At 54.0% G+C, this 20,707-nt stretch overlaps 1 protein-coding gene across 2 annotated transcripts in view; it reads right to left on the bottom strand.

The window, feature by feature from the left end:
- Positions 1-3,912: 3,912 nt before the first annotated feature.
- Positions 3,913-20,707, bottom strand: part of TBC1D2 (TBC1 domain family, member 2) — a 38,328-nt gene continuing 21,533 nt past the window's right edge. The window contains exons 5-12 of one of the 2 annotated variants that reach the window (XM_012721327.1): positions 18,955-19,350; positions 13,925-14,035; positions 12,345-12,532; positions 10,848-11,324; positions 6,485-6,605; positions 5,827-6,012; positions 5,003-5,124; positions 3,913-4,377 (exon numbers count right to left, since the gene is read on the bottom strand). In XM_012721327.1, the coding sequence (XP_012576781.1) occupies positions 4,176-4,377; positions 5,003-5,124; positions 5,827-6,012; positions 6,485-6,605; positions 10,848-11,324; positions 12,345-12,532; positions 13,925-14,035; positions 18,955-19,350 (1,803 nt within the window). In that variant the 3' untranslated portion in view covers positions 3,913-4,175. Of the gene's footprint in view, positions 4,378-5,002; positions 5,125-5,826; positions 6,013-6,484; positions 6,606-10,847; positions 11,325-12,344; positions 12,533-13,924; positions 14,036-16,233; positions 16,323-18,954; positions 19,351-20,707 lie in introns of those variants that run through there. The other variant, XM_012721328.1, reaches the window with a different exon arrangement.

Genomic DNA, 20,707 nt, shown 5'->3' with positions numbered 1-20,707 from the left:
CGGGATGGGCGCGCGCACCGGAGCGCCCACGACGCAGTGACTGGGATGGGCTGTTCGGCTGCCGAGCTGAAGGTGGGGACAGTCAGCTCCTGGCTCCTCGCCCGGCCGCTCCCTCTCCGCATGGCTTGGGACGAGGGACTCGACCTCCCGGAACCTGTTTGTCTCTTGGTGAGATGGAAGCAGTGACTGACTGTCCCAGAGAGCTGTTTGAGAAATAGACGATTTCATTTACCGGCCGGGAAGCGCGCGGTGAAGCTGGGCTGGTGGAGTAATTGCTAAGGGGGCGTCCCAGTCCGCCCGCGGCTTCTGAGCCGGGAGCGCCGCCCGCGCAGCTCGGAGAGGCGCTTCCTTCCCGCGGCAGCCAGAAGGGGGCGCTGCTGTCAGTGTCTGGCTTTGGGGTCCCGAGGGGGCTCACTAGGGCTGGGCGCCGGGGGCTTACTACTGCCACCTCACACTGAGCCAGGCACTGTTCTAGGCTCTTTAAATGCATTACCTCACTTTACTGTCACACAACCTATGAGGTTACACTTTACTCATCTGTTTTATGCAGAAGGCAACACAGAGCGGTTAAGTGACTCGCTGAAGACCCACAGTAATTCCACCCCAGTCTGAGGTCACAGCCACGCCACTCACCACGTCTTTTAAGAAGAGCTTTTGTGCAGTGATCTACCTTGAGTGCCTGGAACAGTGCCTCCCTCTCATTATTGAGTTCCAGAGCATACCTTGTCCTCACATCTATTTCACACCACCCTAATAATCCTAATGGGCACTATTAAAGACCCATTTTACAGAAAAGAAACAGAGGCTTGAGTGGCTAAGTGCTCTAAGTACTTAGGGGCGCTTGAGTATCTTCCTAGAGCCTCCAGGCCAGAGCCTGCCACACGGTGGTCACTGTTCAGAGGACCTTGCTCCGGCCCAGAGCTGGATGAGCTCGTTACCCAGCCCCACAAGATGGCTCTCTCAGAGCCTCTGGGCCTGACCGTGGCCTCCTGGGGCTGGACGGATCAGCAGCCCGCTGAGTGCATGCTATTGGTATTTCTTTGAAGGGCTGGCTATCTGATGTCTCAAAACAAAGCATATGGAAAAACCAGGATGTGGTGGGAGTTTGTGTAGTGGTGGGAGTTTGTATAATTGTGGTTCACGTTGCCTGTGGCTCACCTGGACATGGGCACTATCACCTTTCTAAGGCTGAGGTGTCTAGGTGCCATAATTCACGCAGGGCTTGGTCAGGCATCCAGAGTGCCCCTTGTACTCACTCCTCTGCTCATGCCGCCCCGCCATGAGGAGCTCTCTTCCCACATCATCGGCTCCCCCTGTCTACTGGACTCATCCAGCCTTCTAGGCCAGCACCAAGGTTCCTCCCCAGGGAGGCTTTTGAGACATCCTGTGGGTGTGCCCCCCTTGCTTCAGATCTGCCTCTTGCCACCCTGTGCCTGTCTTCCCTGGTAAGTGGCTGGGGCTGTGTTGAGGAAAAGCAGGTTGGATGGAGACCTCAGTGGGGGCTGTGGGCGTAGGGACCGGCAGGCCAGGGGGAGGCACTGTAGACCTCTGCATCTCAGCTAGGACCTTTCCCGGGATGCTGTGTATCTTCTCACACTCCTGCCCCTCCCCTCCCCTTGGCCTATTTGAGGGGCTACCCCTGACACCCTCTGCCTTGTGCACATGGGGGAAAAGTGGGGATGATCTGCCTGTGGTCCCTAGCTGCAAAACCACAGAATACGTCGTGTCCGTCTGGGGTACCTTCTCTGGGTCGTATTGCTGATGGGGGTGGGCCAGGAAATGACCACCCCCTCCTGTCCTGGTGTTCACATGGCCAGCTTTGTTTAATGAATGCCTGGTGTGGGGCCAGAAGTGAAAGGGCGGCAGGTTCTACAGCTCCCTGCCTGTGTTCTGTGGCCCTGGCACATGGGAGATTGTGCTGATGAAGGGACAGCAGCGACTGGGAGGGAGGTTCTGAGCAGGGGGAGAGTAGCCCCTAAACAGGGCTTCAGGAGAAGTGTGTGCACACCCCCCTCTGGGGTGTGTGTGGGGGTCCCTTTATTCTGGGAGATATTGCTGTGGAGAGATTCCCTGGGTAACTTTCCCCCTCCTCTGTGGAACAGAGTGTGAGCCAGGCTTGCTGGGGGCTGAGGGTCTGAGGGGGTGCTTTGAGGTCCCATCCCCTGGGTAGGACGTGGGGCTGTGAGGGATCAGATCCTCCAGCTCTGCAAGGCAGCGGCCCCTGGGGATGGGGTGACAGCTGTGGTGCAGGGCCAGGAAACTGATACCAGGGGTGGGCCCCCGAAGGCCCTTCAGGAAGAGCAGGGGGAGGGTAGGTGGCTCCTAGGAATAGCAGCAGAAGCCCCAGACCTTCTGGGGTGTGACAGCCTCCCCCCCACCCCCCAAGCTCCAGCTACTGCCTCTCCCTTTTCCTTTGCCAGGAACTATCCCCACAGGCCCTGGGCCACTCAGGAGACCATCCACCAGGCTTGCCCCTTTGCCCTGGGCCCTTGGAGGAGATGTTCTGCTCTAAAGGAGGTGAGGTGTGCTGGAGGCACCCTCCTAGTTTGGTAGGGCCTCTAGGTTTGAGCTGATATCACCTCTAGGTTTGGACAAACTCATCAACCTTTCTGTAAACTTGGCCTGGAGTGAGTGGATGCTGTAGGTCACGCATTTTCCATTTCTGGCTCTGGCTCCTCGCATTGGGTTAGAAGGGTCCCCCCTAAGAATTCCTTGCTTTGCTGTGGGCGCAGGTCCTCTCAGAGTATAATACCCACTCCCCACAATAGACTTGGAGCCTGGGGACCAGCACCGGATTTTTTTCTAAAGCTACTGAGGCAACTCTGTGGTGCAGCCAGGCGGGAACCAGAAGTTTCACAGTGCTGGGGAGGGGGTAAGGGGTGGGAGGAAGGCTGAGGAGAGGGGAGAAGTGAAAGGGTGAGAGGGAGAGAATGGGGCAGGAGGAGGAGGGAATGAAGGGGAAGGAGAAGGGAGGAGGTGGGAGAGGCAGAGAAAGGGGGGAAGGGAGAGGAGGCACCACTTTCTTGGCAGCCCCCCTCTATGCCCTCTGTCTGATCTGAGTTCTTTATTTTTTGCTGAGGAGATTTGACCTTCCAGGTTGAAACCTGAAGGACCAGTTGCACATATTCTCTCCTGGAGTCTTGCGCCTTTTTAAGGCCTCATGCCCTGCTGGTTATTGTTTTCTTGGTAAAGAGTCACTGCAGTGGTTGGCCTCCCACTGTGCCTCCAGTATCTCCTGAAACCCTGCTGGGAACTCTCTGAGGCTGGGCCACTTGTCTCCTTGTCTGCCCTTAGGGTTACAGCAGGCTGCCTGTTGGGGTACAACCCAGGACCCCAGGCCACCCTCAAAACAACCCCCCTCATGGATACTGAGCAAGTGAAAAAAGGTCAGCAAACCAGAGAAAGGCTACTTTGAGGTGGAATAGGGGGAGCGTGCTGGCTGAGGAAGGTCCTGGAAGGGCCCAGAACTGAAGCCAAGCTCTTGAAGACAGTGGGTAGAACACCCCCCCCCCCAACTCAGCAACAGGTTGCTGGTGAGTCCATCACTGCCCTTTCCCCACCCTCCCACAGACCCATGTCAGAGAAGAGGCGGCTCTCCTGCCCCGGCCTGTGAAGTGAAGAGGTGAAGAGCCCCAAGGCCCTGTGCAAGCCCCACACTAAGTTCCGCTTGGTGGTGGGGAGACTTTCCCCTGGGAACACCCCAGACGCAAGGCCGGCAGGGATGGGAGCTGTGCCTGAACTCAGACGCAGCAGCATTGAGGCAGCGATGCCAGAGACAGGCCCTGAGTGCAGAGACACACACAGCAACAGCAGAGATGCCTGAGGCCGGAAGCTGCTAGAGGCGGGACACCCTGGCCCACCCAGGGACAGTCAGGGAGTCATCAACATTCCCAAGCTTGTGAAGTACTCGCAAATATATTAATATTTACAGTTTATACAGCTAAAACTTAGAAAATGTTCAAGTCACCCTAAAAAGACAGCACTCTTGTCTGTGTGCTAAAGTGCTCTGTGGAGGAAGTGAAAGCTTCCTGGATGAGTTAACCCAACAGTGGCTTCAGGGCAGACAACACTCCATGGGGAGCAGAGGCCCAGAGAAGAAAGGGTACTGGCCCAGGGCACAGGGACGCCTGTTTGCTAGGGGTGAGAAGGGGTTGTGGGGAAGGCAGGTGGCCAAGTCAGACCTCCCCCTCATCCTCGCTGGTGTAGCCCTCAGGCACAGCTTGGCCACGGGATGCCTTAGTTTCCAAGTACTCCGCCTTGAACTGCTCCAGCTCCCGCAGCTCAGCCTCCAGCCTCTCCCGGTGGGTGTTCCGCAGCTGCTGCAGCTGTTTCATGGGAAAAGGGTTCATGTCGTTGAAGGCGATGCTCATCAGTTTCCTGGGGAGAAAGCATAATCAGTACCCCTTCAACCTGTGTTCACTGGGTCTTACTGGGCACCCCTGTGTTCCTTATACCTGTGTGTCTGAGGAGCCTGCTGCCTTCAGGGGACTCACTTTCCAGGAGAATAAGATAACTTCTACCCCAAGTGATATGAGGCAGGCGGAAACTAAGGGCTATGGGAGCTCTAATTCAGTAAGGAAAGGCTGGTCAGGGAAGGCTTCCCGGAGGAGGCCACACATAAGCTGAATTTTGAACAATGAGAAATTGGACAAGATGGTGGTGATGGAGAAGGCAGCAAGCAGGCATTCAAAATAGAATAAATCGCCAGACCAAATGTCCAGTAGTGTCTTAGGAATTCAAAGAACCGTTTGGCAAGATCATAGGGCATAGGTACTATGTGCAAGAAAAGGTAGGCAAGAAATGAAACTGCATAGAGGCCTTGAATGTGGTGTCAGGGAGACACATCACTGAGGTGGGAGAGGAGGTATGTTCCTAAAGATTTTTAATCTATACTGGAGGCTCAATATCATGAATTTCCACTTGGTAGTGAGTCTCTATGAGGCTAAGGGCGTATGGAGTTGGTGGTTGAGGGGGTCGAGCTAGGGTGTGCGTGTATTCTCACCTGCTGTTGCAAATGGTCTTGGTGAAGAAGCGCATGTACTGGTAGATCTCCAGGTTGTCCTGCAGCCTCAGTATCTCCTCCTCATTGTACTTGAAAATGGCCAAGGCATAGCGGAACACCACCTGGGGGTACAGTGCAGGGAGGGGGGCTCAGCTGTAGCCTGGGGGGTCAGGGCAGGTAATGCCCAAAGGGAGAACCCAGACAGCCAGACTGCAGGAGTCCTGGGACTGGCTGCAGAGGTTGGAGGCAATGTGTGGAGGCAGGCCTATGGGGGTGACCGGAAACCCCCAGGGGGAGCATAGCCCCAAGTGCTGGCTCTGTTGACTTGTCCCAGGACCCTGGGGGAGGCGCTGTCCCTGTTGCACCTAATGAGTGTCAAGACTCTCTTTACATGAGGTGTCAGCAGCAATCAGATATGATGATGGATCTGAGGTATTTTGTAAACTGTGAGGTGTAGCAGATCATCATGTGGAAACCAGGGCGGAGGTGGAGAAGGAGCCCCTCCCAGAGCCTCCTAGCAAGGTCAGGAGCAGAGCTGGGACCAGACCCAAGTGCCAGCCAGCCTCCTTAGTTCAGACAGGAGCAAGAGCAGGAAGAGCCGGGGTGGCTGGTGGGGCCTCCGGATCCGCCTCATGTTTCCCGTCCAGGGGAAGGACCTCCCTCCAACTTCAGGTTGCGTCTTCAGAGGCAGAGGTAAAGTGCTTTAGTTCGCAAAGCCACGTTCTTGGATGTCCTCAACATCCAAGAGAGGTGAGCTTGGTCTCCCCATTCTCTAGGGGCAGAAGGGAGAACCAGGGCCTGCTGTTCAGCCCCATATCCCCTACCTTGGTGCCCTCATACAGGAAGGCATCCCAGACCCGGAGGAGGATGTTGCTGATGAGGCTGTCTGCGAAGACCACAAGGAACCAGTTGAAGGTGATGAAGGAGAGGTCCACACGGTGCTGGGCCAGGTGGGCCATCAGCCTGGGCAGCTTTTCTGAGAGGAGATCCTGGAGCACCCGCTGGTCCACCTGCAAGCGGGTCACAGGGCCCATCGGGTGCCACTCATTGTAAGGGCTGGCTCCCTCCTTGCCAAACGCTTCCTGCCGGGCCGGTCCACACAGCTCTACAGCAGCCCGAGTAGGTCCCGCCCTGCCTGGGGGCACACGGCACTGTGAGGAGCCAGAGCCCTGCCTGGCTGGGCACAGGTACAGTGGGCAGCACTTGCTGACTCCTGCATGGGCAGGCAGTCCTTGGTGCCGGCACCTCAGGCTTCGACTCAGAGCCGGTGGCTGTTTAGTTCTTGCCAGTGGAGGCCAGTCAAGTTTTGGCCCCTTGGTTCACTGAACCTCAAGGAGCTTGGGTTAATATCAGGTGTGACTGTTGTACAGAGGAAGAAGTGGGGGCCCGGGACGTCCTTGACTTCCGCTATTATTGGGCATGTATAACAATTCAAGAGGAATGACCTGCATGAAGGCTAAGGTCCCTCCTTGCCCTACTTACCTGGGATGCCGTCAGTGTCTTGCTGTAGTAGTCCGCTGGCATGATGGTCTCAACAATGGCCACCAGGCACCAGAAGGCACTTTCCTCCTCATCCAGGACCAGCAGAGAGATGGCCGCCAGCCTGGGGAGGAACAGGAGGAGGCTTTGAGTGACTCACAGGAGTCGGCTTGGAGTGACTCACAGGAGTCGTGAGAGGCAGCCTGTGGTGGAGTGGCTCCTTGTCCTGGGGGGTCCTGTCCAGCCTGACTCCCTAATCAGGCTGATACTCCTGGCACCTGGGGGGAAATGAACCTGCCTCTGGGGAGGAAAACATAGGGGGTTTCTAGCGCAGTGAGGATCATTTTAAAGCAGAGGCTCCTGAGTCCGGCTGCCTGCAAGTGAATCCTGTTCCTGTAGCTTCCTAGCTGGGTAACCTTGGGCAAGCTACTTTACCTCTCTGAGCCTCTGCTTCCTCAGGATAATCACAGAACTGTTGCGAGAATGAGCCAAGCTCACATATTAAATGTCCCGCACATAGTTATCCTCAGTCTTTGAGACCTGACCAAGTAGGATCACCAATATCTACCTTCCAGGGCTGGGCGAGCAGTTTGAAAAAAGGGACTGGCCTACAGAGCTTTGCCCACTGGCAGAGTGAGGTGCTCAATATACAGAGTTCTTTTTCTACTTGACTTCCCCTCTCCCCCAAAATTGTCATAAGGTTCTACTGAGACCGTGGGTGAGAAAGAACATTGCCCCCCACCACACACACAACACCCACAGTGCTGACTAGGGATGTGGGATGTCTGCCTCGGATACAGTTTTCTCATCTTTCTGGACAGGCTCAGCCAGGTCCTACTGGTTTCTCCTACAAGGTGCTGGTGCTAGCATTTCCCCATATCTAAAGATAATTGGGAAATGATGCCTATGCGGTCCTCTTTTAGAGGCTCTGATACAGTTGATCTTTTCTTTTCTTTCTCTCTCTCTCTTTGATACAGATGATCTTAACAAAGCCTCTGAGAAATCCTACACTGACAAAGCCCCATGTGCCTCCATAACCCAGGGCTGTCCCAGGGGGCCCTGCCTTAAGCACAGTGCATCCACTGAATACCCCTCAGGAGATGCTGTGTTACAGTATCGTGAAACCTCCGATTCTCAATAGGCATTTAAAGTACATTTCATTATCCAGATATTTAGGCTTCTCTGGGCTATTATTAGATTGGATTCATCACCTCTGTTTTCTTCTGAGGGTCCCACTGTTTTAAAGAAAACAGTGTTGGTTCTCAAAAGCAATAAGAATCCCTTTCTCCCTCCCCAGTAGATTTGTACAAGTCCTCCGGAGCCTGAGTTGAGTGGATGGAGAGGAAAATAGTCATAGATCTGGGAAACAGGAAGTTCTGCCCTATCAGTGCTGGACTGGGGGTGGGGGAATTTCAGGGATCTAGTTCAGGAGTAGCAAATGTACAATACTTTGGCTACTTCTCTGTCTGTGCCCGAGCAGACATAACTAATTGATTGACAACATTCCCTTCACTTATGTCCAGGGTAGACATAACCAATTGATCATAGTACTCTTTCTCACTGTGTCTGGAGCTGCTTCAGAAACTCTCACAAGGTTCTTGGCAACTCCTTTCTACTGGTGATCCCTTATTGTAGAGATGGGAAGACAGGGACCCAGAAAACACAATGACTTTCTCAAAGTCACTTGAAAGAGTGGAACTAGGAATAGGGATGGCTAGACTCCCAACCAAATACAGCCTGCTGTTCTCACCCCATCCCATTGGAGTCTAAGATGTGATCAGGTCAGGAGCTGGCTTCCAGCATGAGCTTAAGATTTCTACCCACACTAAAATGTCAGTGATGAGACTCTGCCGCTGACAACTTCTCAGGACTGTGGCCAGACTCATGTTCAAGGCACACAGCCCACGTAGGTCTGTAAATGAGGGAGTACAGTGAAAGGGAAAGGACAGAATACTTTCAAAGTACTCCAACTTTACATTAAAGGGAAATCACTTTCAATTATTTTCTGCTTTAATTGGCACTAAGATGTCTGTTACCCTCTTGAAATCTGTTGCCTAGAAGGAGGGTCTGCGCTCTTCAGACACCACGGCGCAGTTCTAGAGGCTGCCCCTAGATGGCTGCACTCAGACAACTGACAGGGGCTTGCAGGGTTTGAGGGCCTTGAGAGTGTGCATCACACTTTCCACATTTGAACAGGCTCTTTTTAGTACAAAAACTTTCTATTTAAAGTAATAATAAGAACATATTTGAAATGTTCTGGGTAAACATAGCATCCAGCCAGAAAAAGAGTTAAAGAAATGACTGTTGGGGGCCCTCCCTGGTGGCACAATGGGGGAAAGGGCATAGTGCAGCCCTATGAAGCCAGCACAGCCACTGCAGCGTGAGTTCCATCCGGGCCAGAGAGGTGACCACCCTCTCCTGACCTGCCTGCTGCTCCCCTCAGCGGTGTATTTCAGTCCATCTGCCTGTTCTGCTCCCCACTCTGTCTCTGGTGAATCCTCTCACCACCCCTGTACCTCTGGCCTGTACCCCAGTTCTGTACACATAAATAAAAATCCATCATTTAAAAAAAAAAAAGAAATGACTATTTCTAGCCTCAGTAGTTTCCCACAGGCCTCTGTGGCCTGTGCTGTCTCTTTCCACTCAGGCGAAGCTTTTTCCTTCTAAGAGGCTTATGTCAGGACCCCTCCTGCTAGAGGAATTAGCCCTGCCCTTTCGGCACAGACCAGACTCCCAAACCCAGGCACGACTAACTGCATTCCTTAATCTGATCAGGAACACTCACTGTCTGCCACAGCACCTGCTATGAGTGAGGGCACATGGTAGGAGACCCGACGTGGTGGGCGGCCCAGTGTGGGTGTCCGTGCGTGGTCCGCCACCATGCGTGGCGTGGCACTGGGTAGGTTCCTTCGCCTCTCACACCCCCTCTTGTCTCACATGGGTGAGGGAGGGCACGATACCTTCTTCACAGGGTTTTTCTGAAGGTTAGATGATGTCAAGTACGTAAAGCACCTGGCATCCGGGGGACCTCATCGAGTCTTAGAACCTACCTGCCCTTTGTGTGAGATACAGAATTATTCCTCATATTACTAGAATAGCTTCCAGCTCCCTTCAAAGCTATTCTTGAAGGTTTTGTGAAAGTTTTGTCCCTTCTAGATTTTTAGCATGTCCAAACAGATGAGGACTGTACAGGCTTCCTGCTAGGCTATGGCTGGCTGCCTGGCTGGCTGGATTTGCACAGATGCTCCCACAGCAGAGTAGCATGAACTCTGAATATGTTTTACAATATGCTTCGACTGACAGGCATTACTCTGGGGTGTTTAACCCAGAGTTTCCAGTAACTTTACTATTTCCTCCTATGTAGGCTGGAATTAAAGTATCAAAAATATCCACCTTTGGGAGTCATTCAGGTTTGGGTAGGGATACTCTGAATGTTTATTCTGTGTTAAGTCAATGTAACATGCTGCCTTTTCTAAAAACAAAGCAGAGGGGTTTACGCCAATTTTCCTTGAGCACATATATGTTTAAATTGAGTCAAAACTTGCTTTGGGAAATATTGTGATCACGCAACCTGTCTTGAGATAACTGGGGGCATCCATGAGAGTCCCCCACAGTCCCGAAGGGGGGCCCTCCAGGTAACCCCACCCCCCTCTATCCCTGATCCTTTGTCTCTCACTGTTGGGAGCAGAATTAATCCAGGATGGGCTGATTTCTTCCAAGGAAATTTAGGCTTGGGTTGGGAGAGTATTAACAAGAAAGGAAGACCAAAAGGTACAAGACAGGGTCTCCATCCTGACCATGTCAATGGCCCAATAATGAGAGCGGGTGCGCTCAAAGAGGATGCAGATTCGCAGAGTGAGAGACCAGGGAACACACAGCCCCCCAAAGGGCTGCAGAGCAGCACCTGGCGCTAGGCAATGTCAGGGTGCAGCATTCCGAGGAATGGGGGCAGTGAATGGTGCCCCCTGCAGGTTGCATGCGCCCCAGTCTCCACTGGCCATCTGGCCCCTAGCCCTGTGTCCTTTTCCTGGCTTTTGTGAGCTTCCTTGAGATATTTACAGATTCCTTTCTTGGGCTCATCTGAGTGGGTTTCAATGCAAGCAAGTGACCCCTGAACCAGACAGGGGTGTGTACAGCTCTTTGGGATGCTTTCTTTTCTACACAAGTAGCAATTCTCCCTCCGCACAAGTGGAGGGCGAGTGCATGGGCTGGGGAGACCTGGGCCCTGACCTACCTATCTCAAATATGTCCTTTCCCCAGCTTCTCATCTGAGCAGCGGGGATCAAGCCTCCTGGACACCCCTCTCCCGTTCTTGAGGGGGTGCTCTGAAAGTTACAGGCTGTGCCCTTGGGCTACAGTGTCTCACCTGTTCAGGCCTTGGCAGTAACCAATGGCGGGGTTCTGCCAGGAGAAGGCCAGCAGCACCCGGCGGAGCTTGTCGGGGAAGGCGGAGGCGGGACAGGTGAAGTGCTTGTTGTTGGGGAAGGTTCGGTTCAGGTCCAGCTCGATCTGGCGGGCAGCGGGGTGCTTGCGGGCCTGGCCCCGGCTCAGCAGCTCCTTGTATCGGCCAGGAGAATACAGGTGGTGGACTCGGAGGTGGACCAGCCACTTCCAGACACGGGGCCTGTGCTCCCGGGGCACCCCGGCCCGCAGCAGCTGCTTGAGCTCCGTCGAGCGTGTCAGCTCACCCAGGGCAGCCCAGCGCTCCCGCAGTGGCCGCTCCACAGCCTCGTGGGCCAGCAGGTGGTGGGAGTGCACCTCCAGTGCCTGGATCTTGGCCAGCAGCCTCAGGTCTTCCACCTCATAGTTGGGCACCGTCAGGAAGCCATACTCGTCATACTCGCTGCTGGCAGAAGTCTGCGTTAGCGATGCCGCCCCCAGGCCCTTCCCTAGAAGCAGCAGCGGGTGGCAAGGTTCCTGCCTCTACTGTGAGTTACTAAAGCATCTCTGGGCAGGCCACTTCACCTTTCCCAGTCTCAGTTTGCTCATCTGTGCAATGGACACAGGACTCTGCAGACCCGGGGTATTCTCTGCTGTAGGCCACATGGGGCCTCAGTGGCATCTGGTGCTGGAGAGAGACTTACTCATTCTAAGCAAGTGCAGGTGGCCCCTATTACTCCCGTGCAGCCTTAGGTCCTTCCAAAGCTGCCCACACAGGGCCCCGTTTCCCCAGCCAGGAAGCCCAAGGATGGATGGGGAACAGACAGAATTAGTGACAAGCGGAGAGGGGAGAACTGGGAACCTATTCCCAAGGGCCTTTCATTTTTTCAACATGGCTCTGTCCTTATCCTGCGCCCTCTGTGCGCTACATCATTTAATCATAATGAGCTTGAAGAGGAGGCGGTCTCAGCCCGCATCTTCTGGAGGCTGAATACGAGGTCCTAAGGTGACGTGAATTGTCCAAGGCGCACAGAAAGAGAGCGAAGTCTGGTCAAACACCTCAGCTCCTGACACTGCCCCACGCAGCCTCAAGGGGCCTTTGACCCTCGTCACAGACCCTCTGTGACTGCCCATGTCCACTGCGCTTAGCAGGGCTCGGCTCAGGGGGCTGCTGGCTTGTGCCCCACACTCCTCTCTGGATAACACCTCCGCAAGGCATCCCGGGAAAGTGGGGGAACAGAGCCCTGGAGGAGTCCTGTGCCAGCTGCACTAAGTGCTGCGTGGCTTGGGCACGGCTGCCTCCTGCACCCACTCTGCCTGGGCCGTGAGATGGGGCTCATCTCAAGCACGTGCCCACTCATCTGAAGCCAGGGGAGGGAGGGCCGTGCAGACTCGGCACATGTCAGCAGTAGCCAGCAGCAGGCGAGGTGGGGATGGACCCAGGTCGTACAGACCCACGTACCCCAGCCCCCGCTGGCCTCACCTGATGGGGCTCAGCTGGACATTGTCTGCCGAGGCGTCGCTGGCTTCCCACTGCAGCGCCTCCTGGATCAGATGCTTCAGCAGCTCTGAGCACTCACTGGCCTCGTCCCCCACGGCCTCCTGTAGCCTCCGCAGTCCCGCCAGGTACTTGCTTTCCACCTGGCAGTTCTTGGCTTGGAGGTAGGCACACTGTGGGCGGGAGAGGCGGCATGTCAGCCTGGCTGTGCTTGGGCACACTTGAAGCTGGAACCAGCCGAGACAGCACTGCCCTTCCCCCACCTCAGCCTTTCCAGACCTTCAGGTAAGGAAATGAGCTGGGCCCCAAACCTAAGGGTTTGCAGTGAGGCAGAAAGGGCTCTAGGGGAGTTCTGGGCCCATGCTGGACCTGGGTTCAGGAGAAAGAGGGAAGAGGGGGGCCAGGGGAGCACGACTTTTTGCAGCTGGCAGTTCCTTCATGGTTCAGCCACAGCCGCACAGGTGACCTGTGGCTAGTTACTTAACCTCTCTGGACCTCAGCTTCTTCATCGGAACAAAGAGTTGGTCTCAGGATTCTGGTGAGGGTCAGATGGCTGGCAGTAGAAAGCCACTCCCAGGCTTTTGGCTCATAGCTGGCTCTATGCTGGGGCTATCAAGACCAGAAGGGACATGCATCTCTGGACACTGGCCGTGTGCCCTCTGCTGCTGCCATGTGGGTTCTTGCCGTTCCTCCAACATCATATCTCCCCCCACAGCATGGCTTTCTTGCACACTCCCAGTCTGCCTACTCCCACCCCTTGCCTGGAACTTTGGTGTTTTGGCTTATACCGGCTGGGCGGAGCTCGGCAAGTCTGATAACTTCTCTAGGTCTTGTTTCCCTTCTGTGCAAGATAGGGACAGCAAAAATCTACCTTACAGCATTGCCATAATCTGAGGATGCCTCATCCTGGGGTGGCGGGGTGGGAGCCTCCTGGCCAAGAGTGTCATTCTACAGTACCCCTGGCCAGGTCACTATCAACAAATGTAGCTGAGCAGCAACTCCAAGCAATCGCGCGAGCCTGTTGTCCTACCTGCTCCAACAGGTTCCCTCCCACACTGCCCCCTACGAGCCAGGCTGCTTCCTGAGTCTGTCACCGATATCCGAGAAGCTGCACATACGTCGTTCCCGAACATTGGCACAGCTGCCTCCCATGGGGAAGCATCTGGGTGATGGGTAGATGCCATTGTGCTAAGAACTAAAATTAACTCCATTTTACCTTCCAAATTTCCTCTGGAAGTAGTAAGAGGCCCTAGAGTTCCTAAACAGTCACGTTATACAGATTCTACCAGTGCATTTGTTGTCTAGGTGGGGACACAGGCTCCTGGTCCACCATCTTCCCAGAACCCACTTGCACCCTCCTTGAGGGTAGGAGCTGGACTTACTAGTCTTCATACCCCTACCCTATAGTTTCAGCAGCATACTGGATGACTGAGGAGAAACTCATGCAGGTCTTGAGTGAAGGGTCAGTCCAGGGGAACCTCAGATAGCTAATGTGGAAACAGATGGGGCGACTGAGAATGGGAGTCAAGAATGGTGATGGCCAGGAAAGGGCTCCTGCCTCTCACCTTCATCAGGAGGGCTTTCTCCTTCTCAGCCACCTTTCTCCAGATCTTTGTGACCTGGTGGATCTCAGAATTGAGAAAGCGGTTCTGGGTCCGGTATGCTTCTATGTCATCCTGGAAAAGAAAGCAAAGCATTTAATGCGGGGTGCCATAAACATGGCCCTGGTTCTCACCTGCAAATGAGCTTCTAACACTTCCTTTCTTTACAAATTTCCAATAATGGCAACAGAAAAGAAAGTCTGAATGAAAAACCTTATTACCAGTAACACCCTCTAATTTTGATCACAGCCTGATGTGGTGGAGACAGTTCTAGGCCTGGAAATCAAGTCTTGGCTCTGACTTCCAGGCTGGGAGGTCTCACTGAACCTCTCTGACCCTCTGTTTCCTCCTTTGTAAAAGGAGCAAATGCCAACTGCCTCCTCGGCTGCTGGGAGTCTAAGGGAAGTAACATGTTTTATAACGCTAACTAGGAGGACTAACAGATAGCAAACAGGAAGCTAATATTTTCAAAATGAACATAGTTTGTCATATATTTGCAATGAAACTGAACAGTTTATGGAGAAGAAATATTTTTTACTTAGTGCCACTTTGTAAATATTTCTTTAGGCTGTTGTGTAAGCTTCCCAACAATCATTTTAATGCCTGATGACTATTCTATGGGGTGAATTTACTGTAAGGTAGTTGTCATCTATGCATTTGATGATGAAGAACACTGTGATGCACATCTCTGAGCTTAGAATTTTTCCACCGAAGCTGTTCAGTGGGGGAATGTGATGCTCTTGGAGTATGTAAGGAAAAGCTGGCCAAGAGTTCCCGCAGCAGCCTGAGCTTCAGAAGGAGCAACCGCAGCTGCGAATCTGTCTTCATTCTGCAGGATGGGCCCTGCCCAAGCCGCCTGGACACACGTGTGCACACGTGGCTGTACTGCAGGGCATTTACTGGCTGAAACAAAACCCCTTTTCCTCCCACGCAGGTAATGTACTGGGGGCCCTCCCTGGTGGCACAGCTGGTTAAAGCACAGCACTAAGAAGCTAAAGCCACTTCAGTATAGGTTCGATCCCCGCCCCAGAGGTGACCCACATGGCATGGCAGACCTCTCCTGACCTGCCCGCTGCTCCCCTCAACAGTGTACTAAGTGGGTCTGCCTGTTCTGCTCCCCACTTTATCTCTGGTGAATCTTCTCACTGCCCCTGCATCTCTGGCTTGTACCCCAGTTCTGTATGCATGAATAAATACATCTTAAAAAAAAAAAAAAGAAATGTACTAGGCTGGGCTGTGGGTGAGTGAGAGAGATGCTACTACAGGGGTGATTTGGGACCGGCCCTGATTTATCTGGAAGTGAAGAGCATCACGCTGGACGGCCAGGGAGTGCTGGCAAGGGTCTGCCTGCTTCCCCCTGGAGCCCCACATTCTTATCCTTGGATGCAGGGGACAGGGAGACTGACACAGTCTCGTGTCTGCAGCATAAGGACCAACCTCCTGGGAGCTCAGGATTTCCCAGGCCTTGGGAAGTCTCCCACTCACATGACAGCCTTATGTATTGATCTCTAGAGAGTTTTAGAAAACTCGTGAACAGAGGCTGCGTCAGGTCCCTGCACCGCCACCCTTGCCTCCTCTCCCCAGGCAAACTCACTCTCATATGTCCTTCTCCCAGCAGCCCCAGAAGTGACACAGATGAGGTCTCGGAGGACCTGGCTTAGCTCACACAGCCGCTACCATCGGGGTGTCGGCCTGAAGCCGAGACCCTCACCACTGCACTCAACACAGTTTAAACTCGAAGTGGCCTGCCCATCAAAGCTCTAATTAATCCCCATTCTTCAAGAGCATTAAATGTGAGAACAGCACACGTAAGATGCAAACACTGAGGGCTTGTAGCCTGGCGGTCAGGAATGGGCTCCTGGCCACACTGCCATTGCTACTGAGACTCTGGACAGGTCACTTGCTCTTCTGTGCCTCATCCCTTCGTCTAAAAAATGAGGACTATAGGCCCTGCCTGGTGGTACAATGGGTTAAATCGCAGCACTGTGAAGCTGGCTGAGGCCACTTTGACCCCGGCTGGGAGGTGACCACATGGCGCGGCAGACCTCTCCTGACCCGCCCGCTGCTCCCCTCAGCAGTGGACTTCATCGATCTGCCTGTTCTGCTCCCCGCTCTGTCTCTGGTGAATCCTCTCACTGCCCCTGCACCTCTGGCCTGTACCCTAGCTCTGTATACATAAATCTTTTTAAAAAATGGGGATTAAAAAAATCTTTTCATTAGTTAACATGTGCGGAATGGTGGCTGGCAGGTGGCATGTGCAATGCAAGTCTTACAACATCTGAGGGGTGCTCTTCGGGCTCCCAAGCTCCCCCTCTGCCTGCTGAGAGAAGACCTCCCATTGCTGCTCTTGTGGACTCTTCCCAAACGCCTGGGGAAAAGCAACAAGCCTTCAGCCATGGCAGGAGTAGGTCTCTGGTAACAAAGTCCCTGCTATGCGCTGGGCCGCTGTGCCCTCCCATACAGATGAACCATTACCACAAAGCTGTTGGAAGATACGCTGCGCTGCCATTCCCATTACAGATAAGGAAACAAGATGGAGAAAGTGAGCGCTCCTCAGTCACACAGCTGGCAGGAAAGACGGCCACATCCTAGCCCAGCCCAGCTGTGGTCACTCACAGCAGGAATCGAAACCCATGGCGAGTGAAAGCACAGCCAGGTCGCTCTACACCATCACGGGTTCTGCCTCCTGTGGTTGCCCCTCCTTCCTCATTCCAGAAGGCGCTCACTGGTGTCAAGGCTTTGGGCATGTTGCATGGGGTACTCCACCTGCACCCGCCCCAGACAGAGAGGGCAGGTGTGAGCACCCCTGGAGCAGCAGTGGCCGTGGGTGTCTGGGCAGCACCTTCAGCTAGTTGCCCTACCTTGAGTGTTGTTCTTGGCTCAGAACTGTAGGGAGGAAAAAGAGAGACTCAGAGAAGAGAAAAGTCACAGACAGTCACAGGCAAGTGAAGGAGGAGAACGCCAGTGGAGAAAGGGGGTGGGAAAGAGAGCCGCCGCCGGCCTGCCTTCTGGGGGATCAGGACCCGGGAGTTGTCTTGGGGAGCTACCATTGACCTTTGCGGTCCTGGGAAAGGCCACTGGTTGGTTGTGAGGAGGCCTAGAGCAACCCTGCCATGTGAGGTCTGTGGCACTTGGCCACCAGCCCGCTCCCCCTTTAGGGCTCAGCAGCCCCAGCGCCCAAAATGGGAGGGGGGGCTGACTAGCCCCGTCTCCAGCGCTGCCACTCAAGAGGTTGATTCTATTCTCCAACTGACAGTTTCGACAGCAAGGGACATTTCCTTACGGTTGGGTGTCCCAATTATAGGGCAAGCAGGAAGTGTGAACATGCTCTGTGACAAAACCTGAAGACATGGATTTCTGTTGGCTCATCCATTCTCCACCTCCCAAACCCCCAGCAACCCCCCACCCCCAGATCAGACATCAAAGGTTTTTTTTTTCTGGCATCTGGGTCCCTTCAGCACAGAACACTGGGTTCAGCATTGGCTGCCCATGTACATTTCTTGGATCACAGAGTCTCATCCCCGCTCACTGACAAGTTAAATCCCGAGAATGTAAATTCTCAGTGGGCACACTGGGGTCCTAGGTGAGCCTACGCTTCTAGGTAACTGTTCGGGTCACCTGAGTCTACGGTTCTGACCACCAGGTTATCTCAGGGTTTGCAAGGACCCAGCAGGTGGGGCCAGAGAGAAAAGGAAGGCGCTTGACACAGTGGCAGCAATGGATGGAAGCAATTCTCGCTGCTGGGTGGAGGCGGAGAGCTTTCTAGCAACCTCAGGCACCTGTATTTGAAAGGCTTTTGTTTTCATTTTGACTAAATAAGCGAGCAGGTTCAGAGGATGGCTCCATGGTTTTTCACTCTAAAGAAAGGGGAGGGGCTCTGAGGGTTCTCTTCCTCTAGCCTTCTAACAGCTCTGTGAGTAGGAACTGCAAGATGTTCCTGCATCGAGAGATGGGTGACCACCTGCCTGAGGTGGAGCCAAGATCTAAACCCAGGGCAGCCTGGCAGTGGGCATGAGCCACGTGCCATGCTGCATGTATGTCTCTCAAGGCTTCCGGATTTCTCCTTATTCTTCCTCCCTTTCACTTCCCCCAACAGCAGCCTTTGGACACAGCAGCAGAGAGTTCCACTGTTACACATACGAATGTGTGTGTGGCAAGGAGTGGCAGGTTGGGGGCAGGGCTGGCCCTGGTTCCATGGCTGCCATTAGGGCCAGTGGGGGCTGTGAGCACCTGGCCCGACTGTGGGTCTGTATTGGTCTGAGAGCTGCTATCACCAGCCCACGGCAGGCATCACTCCTAAAGCAAATTTCCTGCCGTCTTTGCCCAGCAGTTCCCAATGAGCAGCTCCCAGAGAGAGCTGCTGCAAGGTCGGGTTGGGGTGTGGTGAAGAAGCGGAAGACAGCAGAGAAGACAGGCTAGTCAGAGACTGAGCTTCCAGTTCCCCTGCTTCCTCAAAGCACAGCCCTGGGCAAGTTACTGCATCGTTCTCAGCCTCAACATCCTCATAAAGTGGGAACACACGACGCCCTCTCCACAGGGCTGGTGTGAGGAGGAAGTAAGCGCCACCTGGGAACAGTTGGAGCCACCACTGTGTCCTGTGTCAGACAGTCCTGGGCCACTTGTCCAGCGTGTGGGACCACCAGGGAGAGCTGCTCTGGTATCCTGGGGCTCCTGAGGACATCGGCATGGCACTGGTGGAGGCTGACCAGGCCGGCCCCAGCTAAGCTGGTCTAGCATTCCGAATGCTGACTGTCTTCGGCTTGTTCATCTCTAATGTGATGATCTAGAGAACTCTCCACTTTTCGCATACAAGAGCACTGAAAGGCCAAAGTGGCCTGGTTAAGACAGCACAAACCTGTGGAGCCATAATTCCGTCAGCATCTATTTCCAATATGAATATTCCCGCATTAATGGTATTCCGGTTCCCTCTAAATTCGCCTAGGAGGACAGCAGGGACCCCCACAGGGCCCAGGACATGGAGGGAGAAGCCCTACCTTCAGGTGTTCTAGCTTCTCCTGTTGGCTCAGGAAGTCCCGGTCAGCAGCATCCGGGGCTGCTGGGGGCTGGTTTGGGGGATGCATGAAGTCCCGAGTGACCTTCTCAGACAGCTTGCAGATGACCTGCTGCTTGGCCTCGTTCTTGTCCATCAGCAGCTGCACGTGCTGCTGCAGCTCCTGCACCTCCTGCTCCCGCAGGCTGACTGTCTGCACCAGGCTCTCCCGCTCCTGCTCCAGGGCCTCCACCCGCCGGCCCAGCTCCGCGATCTGCCGCACTTTGTGCCGCACCAGCTCCAGCCGGTCTTTGTCCTCGGCCGCAGCCAGGTAGGCGCTGGATGCCCTCTTCTCCTGCTGGGCATCCTCCAGCGCCTTGTGCAGGATCTTCACCAGCTCCTGGGCAGGGAAGAGGCAGCCTGTTAGCGGGCAGAGATGAGGCACATGCTGTACCCAGTCTAACAGCAGCTGGTACCCTCCCCTGGGGTATCTCATCCCAGAGTTCATTTTCTCTTGCTCTGTTCAAGAGATCCCCCCAGCTAAAGGCTACTTTCCCCAGTTAGGTGTGGTCAAGTAACTGTTCTGCCTGCTGTTCTGGAAATGACGAAGCCGCTTCCAGGGCAGGCCTTTAAAACCACCACACACATGCTCCCTGGGTCCAGTTCTCTTCCTTTTTCTCTAGCGAGAACCAGAACAGCCTCCTGGGAATCCCAGCAGGAGCTGCACGGTGAGCACAGCAGCATTGGCTCATCAGAACCACTCACTTACCTCTGGGTTCTTCTATGTGAGTGGGCCATAAACTTACAATTGCTTCAGTACTTTGAGGCTTTTGGTTTATAGCAGTTGAGCCTGGGCCCCGACTAATACATGCCCATTTCAGAGATGAACACACCGAGGCCCAGTAGCCCTGAGTGGAATTTAATACCAAATCATCTAAAGCCTTAGCAGGTCAGTAATGAAAGCGGGGCTGGGAGGGAGGGGCAGCTGTGGTCTCAGGGCACAGTTTTCTCTTCTTGCTCTGGTGGTAGACCTTACTGATTCATCTCTGTATTCCTTTTGCTGAGCCCACTTGAGATCTCAGCATCCTTCTAAAAATAGCATCCACCACCAATCAAGTGGAGACAGCTTTAAAGAAGAAGCACATTGGCAATCCTAAGCTGAATCACACACAAAGAACTTCATTCATACCATCTGAGCCCAGCCCTCTCTGCCCGCGAGGCCTGCAAGGCTGGTGCACTTGATTCCCAGGGAAACTCAAGGTCTGCTCGGCTCCCTGTACCCTCAAGTCTCCCAACTGCCCAGAATCTGTCCTGACCCAAACTAGTGAATTCACTAGGCATGTGAATTCATTCAGAGCCAGGATCAGAATCTCAGAAGCCACGTGGCCCAGCAGCCAGCTCCGCACTAATATTCAGCCTGGTAGGCAGGACTTTCAGGTCACAGCACTGCGTTCCACGCAGTCTCATTTGGAAAAACACGGTTTCCTGGAGCCACGTTAACTGTATCTATGCCGGAGTATTTACAGAAATGGACTGGTTGGACAAAGTTGTTTGTTAAGACCACCTACGTTTTGGAGGAGAACTGCCTTAAATCATGACTTTATTTGAGAAGCGCAAGACCACCAAATTAGCATGCATATTCTGAAACCTCAGTAGTCATGACTGTAGTTTCCTCTTAATTCACTCATGTATCCATGTATCCATGTATGCATTCATCCATCCCATGCATTCTCCCCTTCTGTCCATCCACCCACCCA

The sequence above is a fragment of the Condylura cristata genome, unplaced genomic scaffold, assembly GCF_000260355.1.
Source record: "Condylura cristata isolate star-nosed mole 26May11 unplaced genomic scaffold, ConCri1.0 scaffold00006, whole genome shotgun sequence".
NCBI lineage: Eukaryota > Metazoa > Chordata > Mammalia > Eulipotyphla > Talpidae > Condylura > Condylura cristata.
This window is presented reverse-complemented; position numbering and strand designations above follow the sequence as displayed.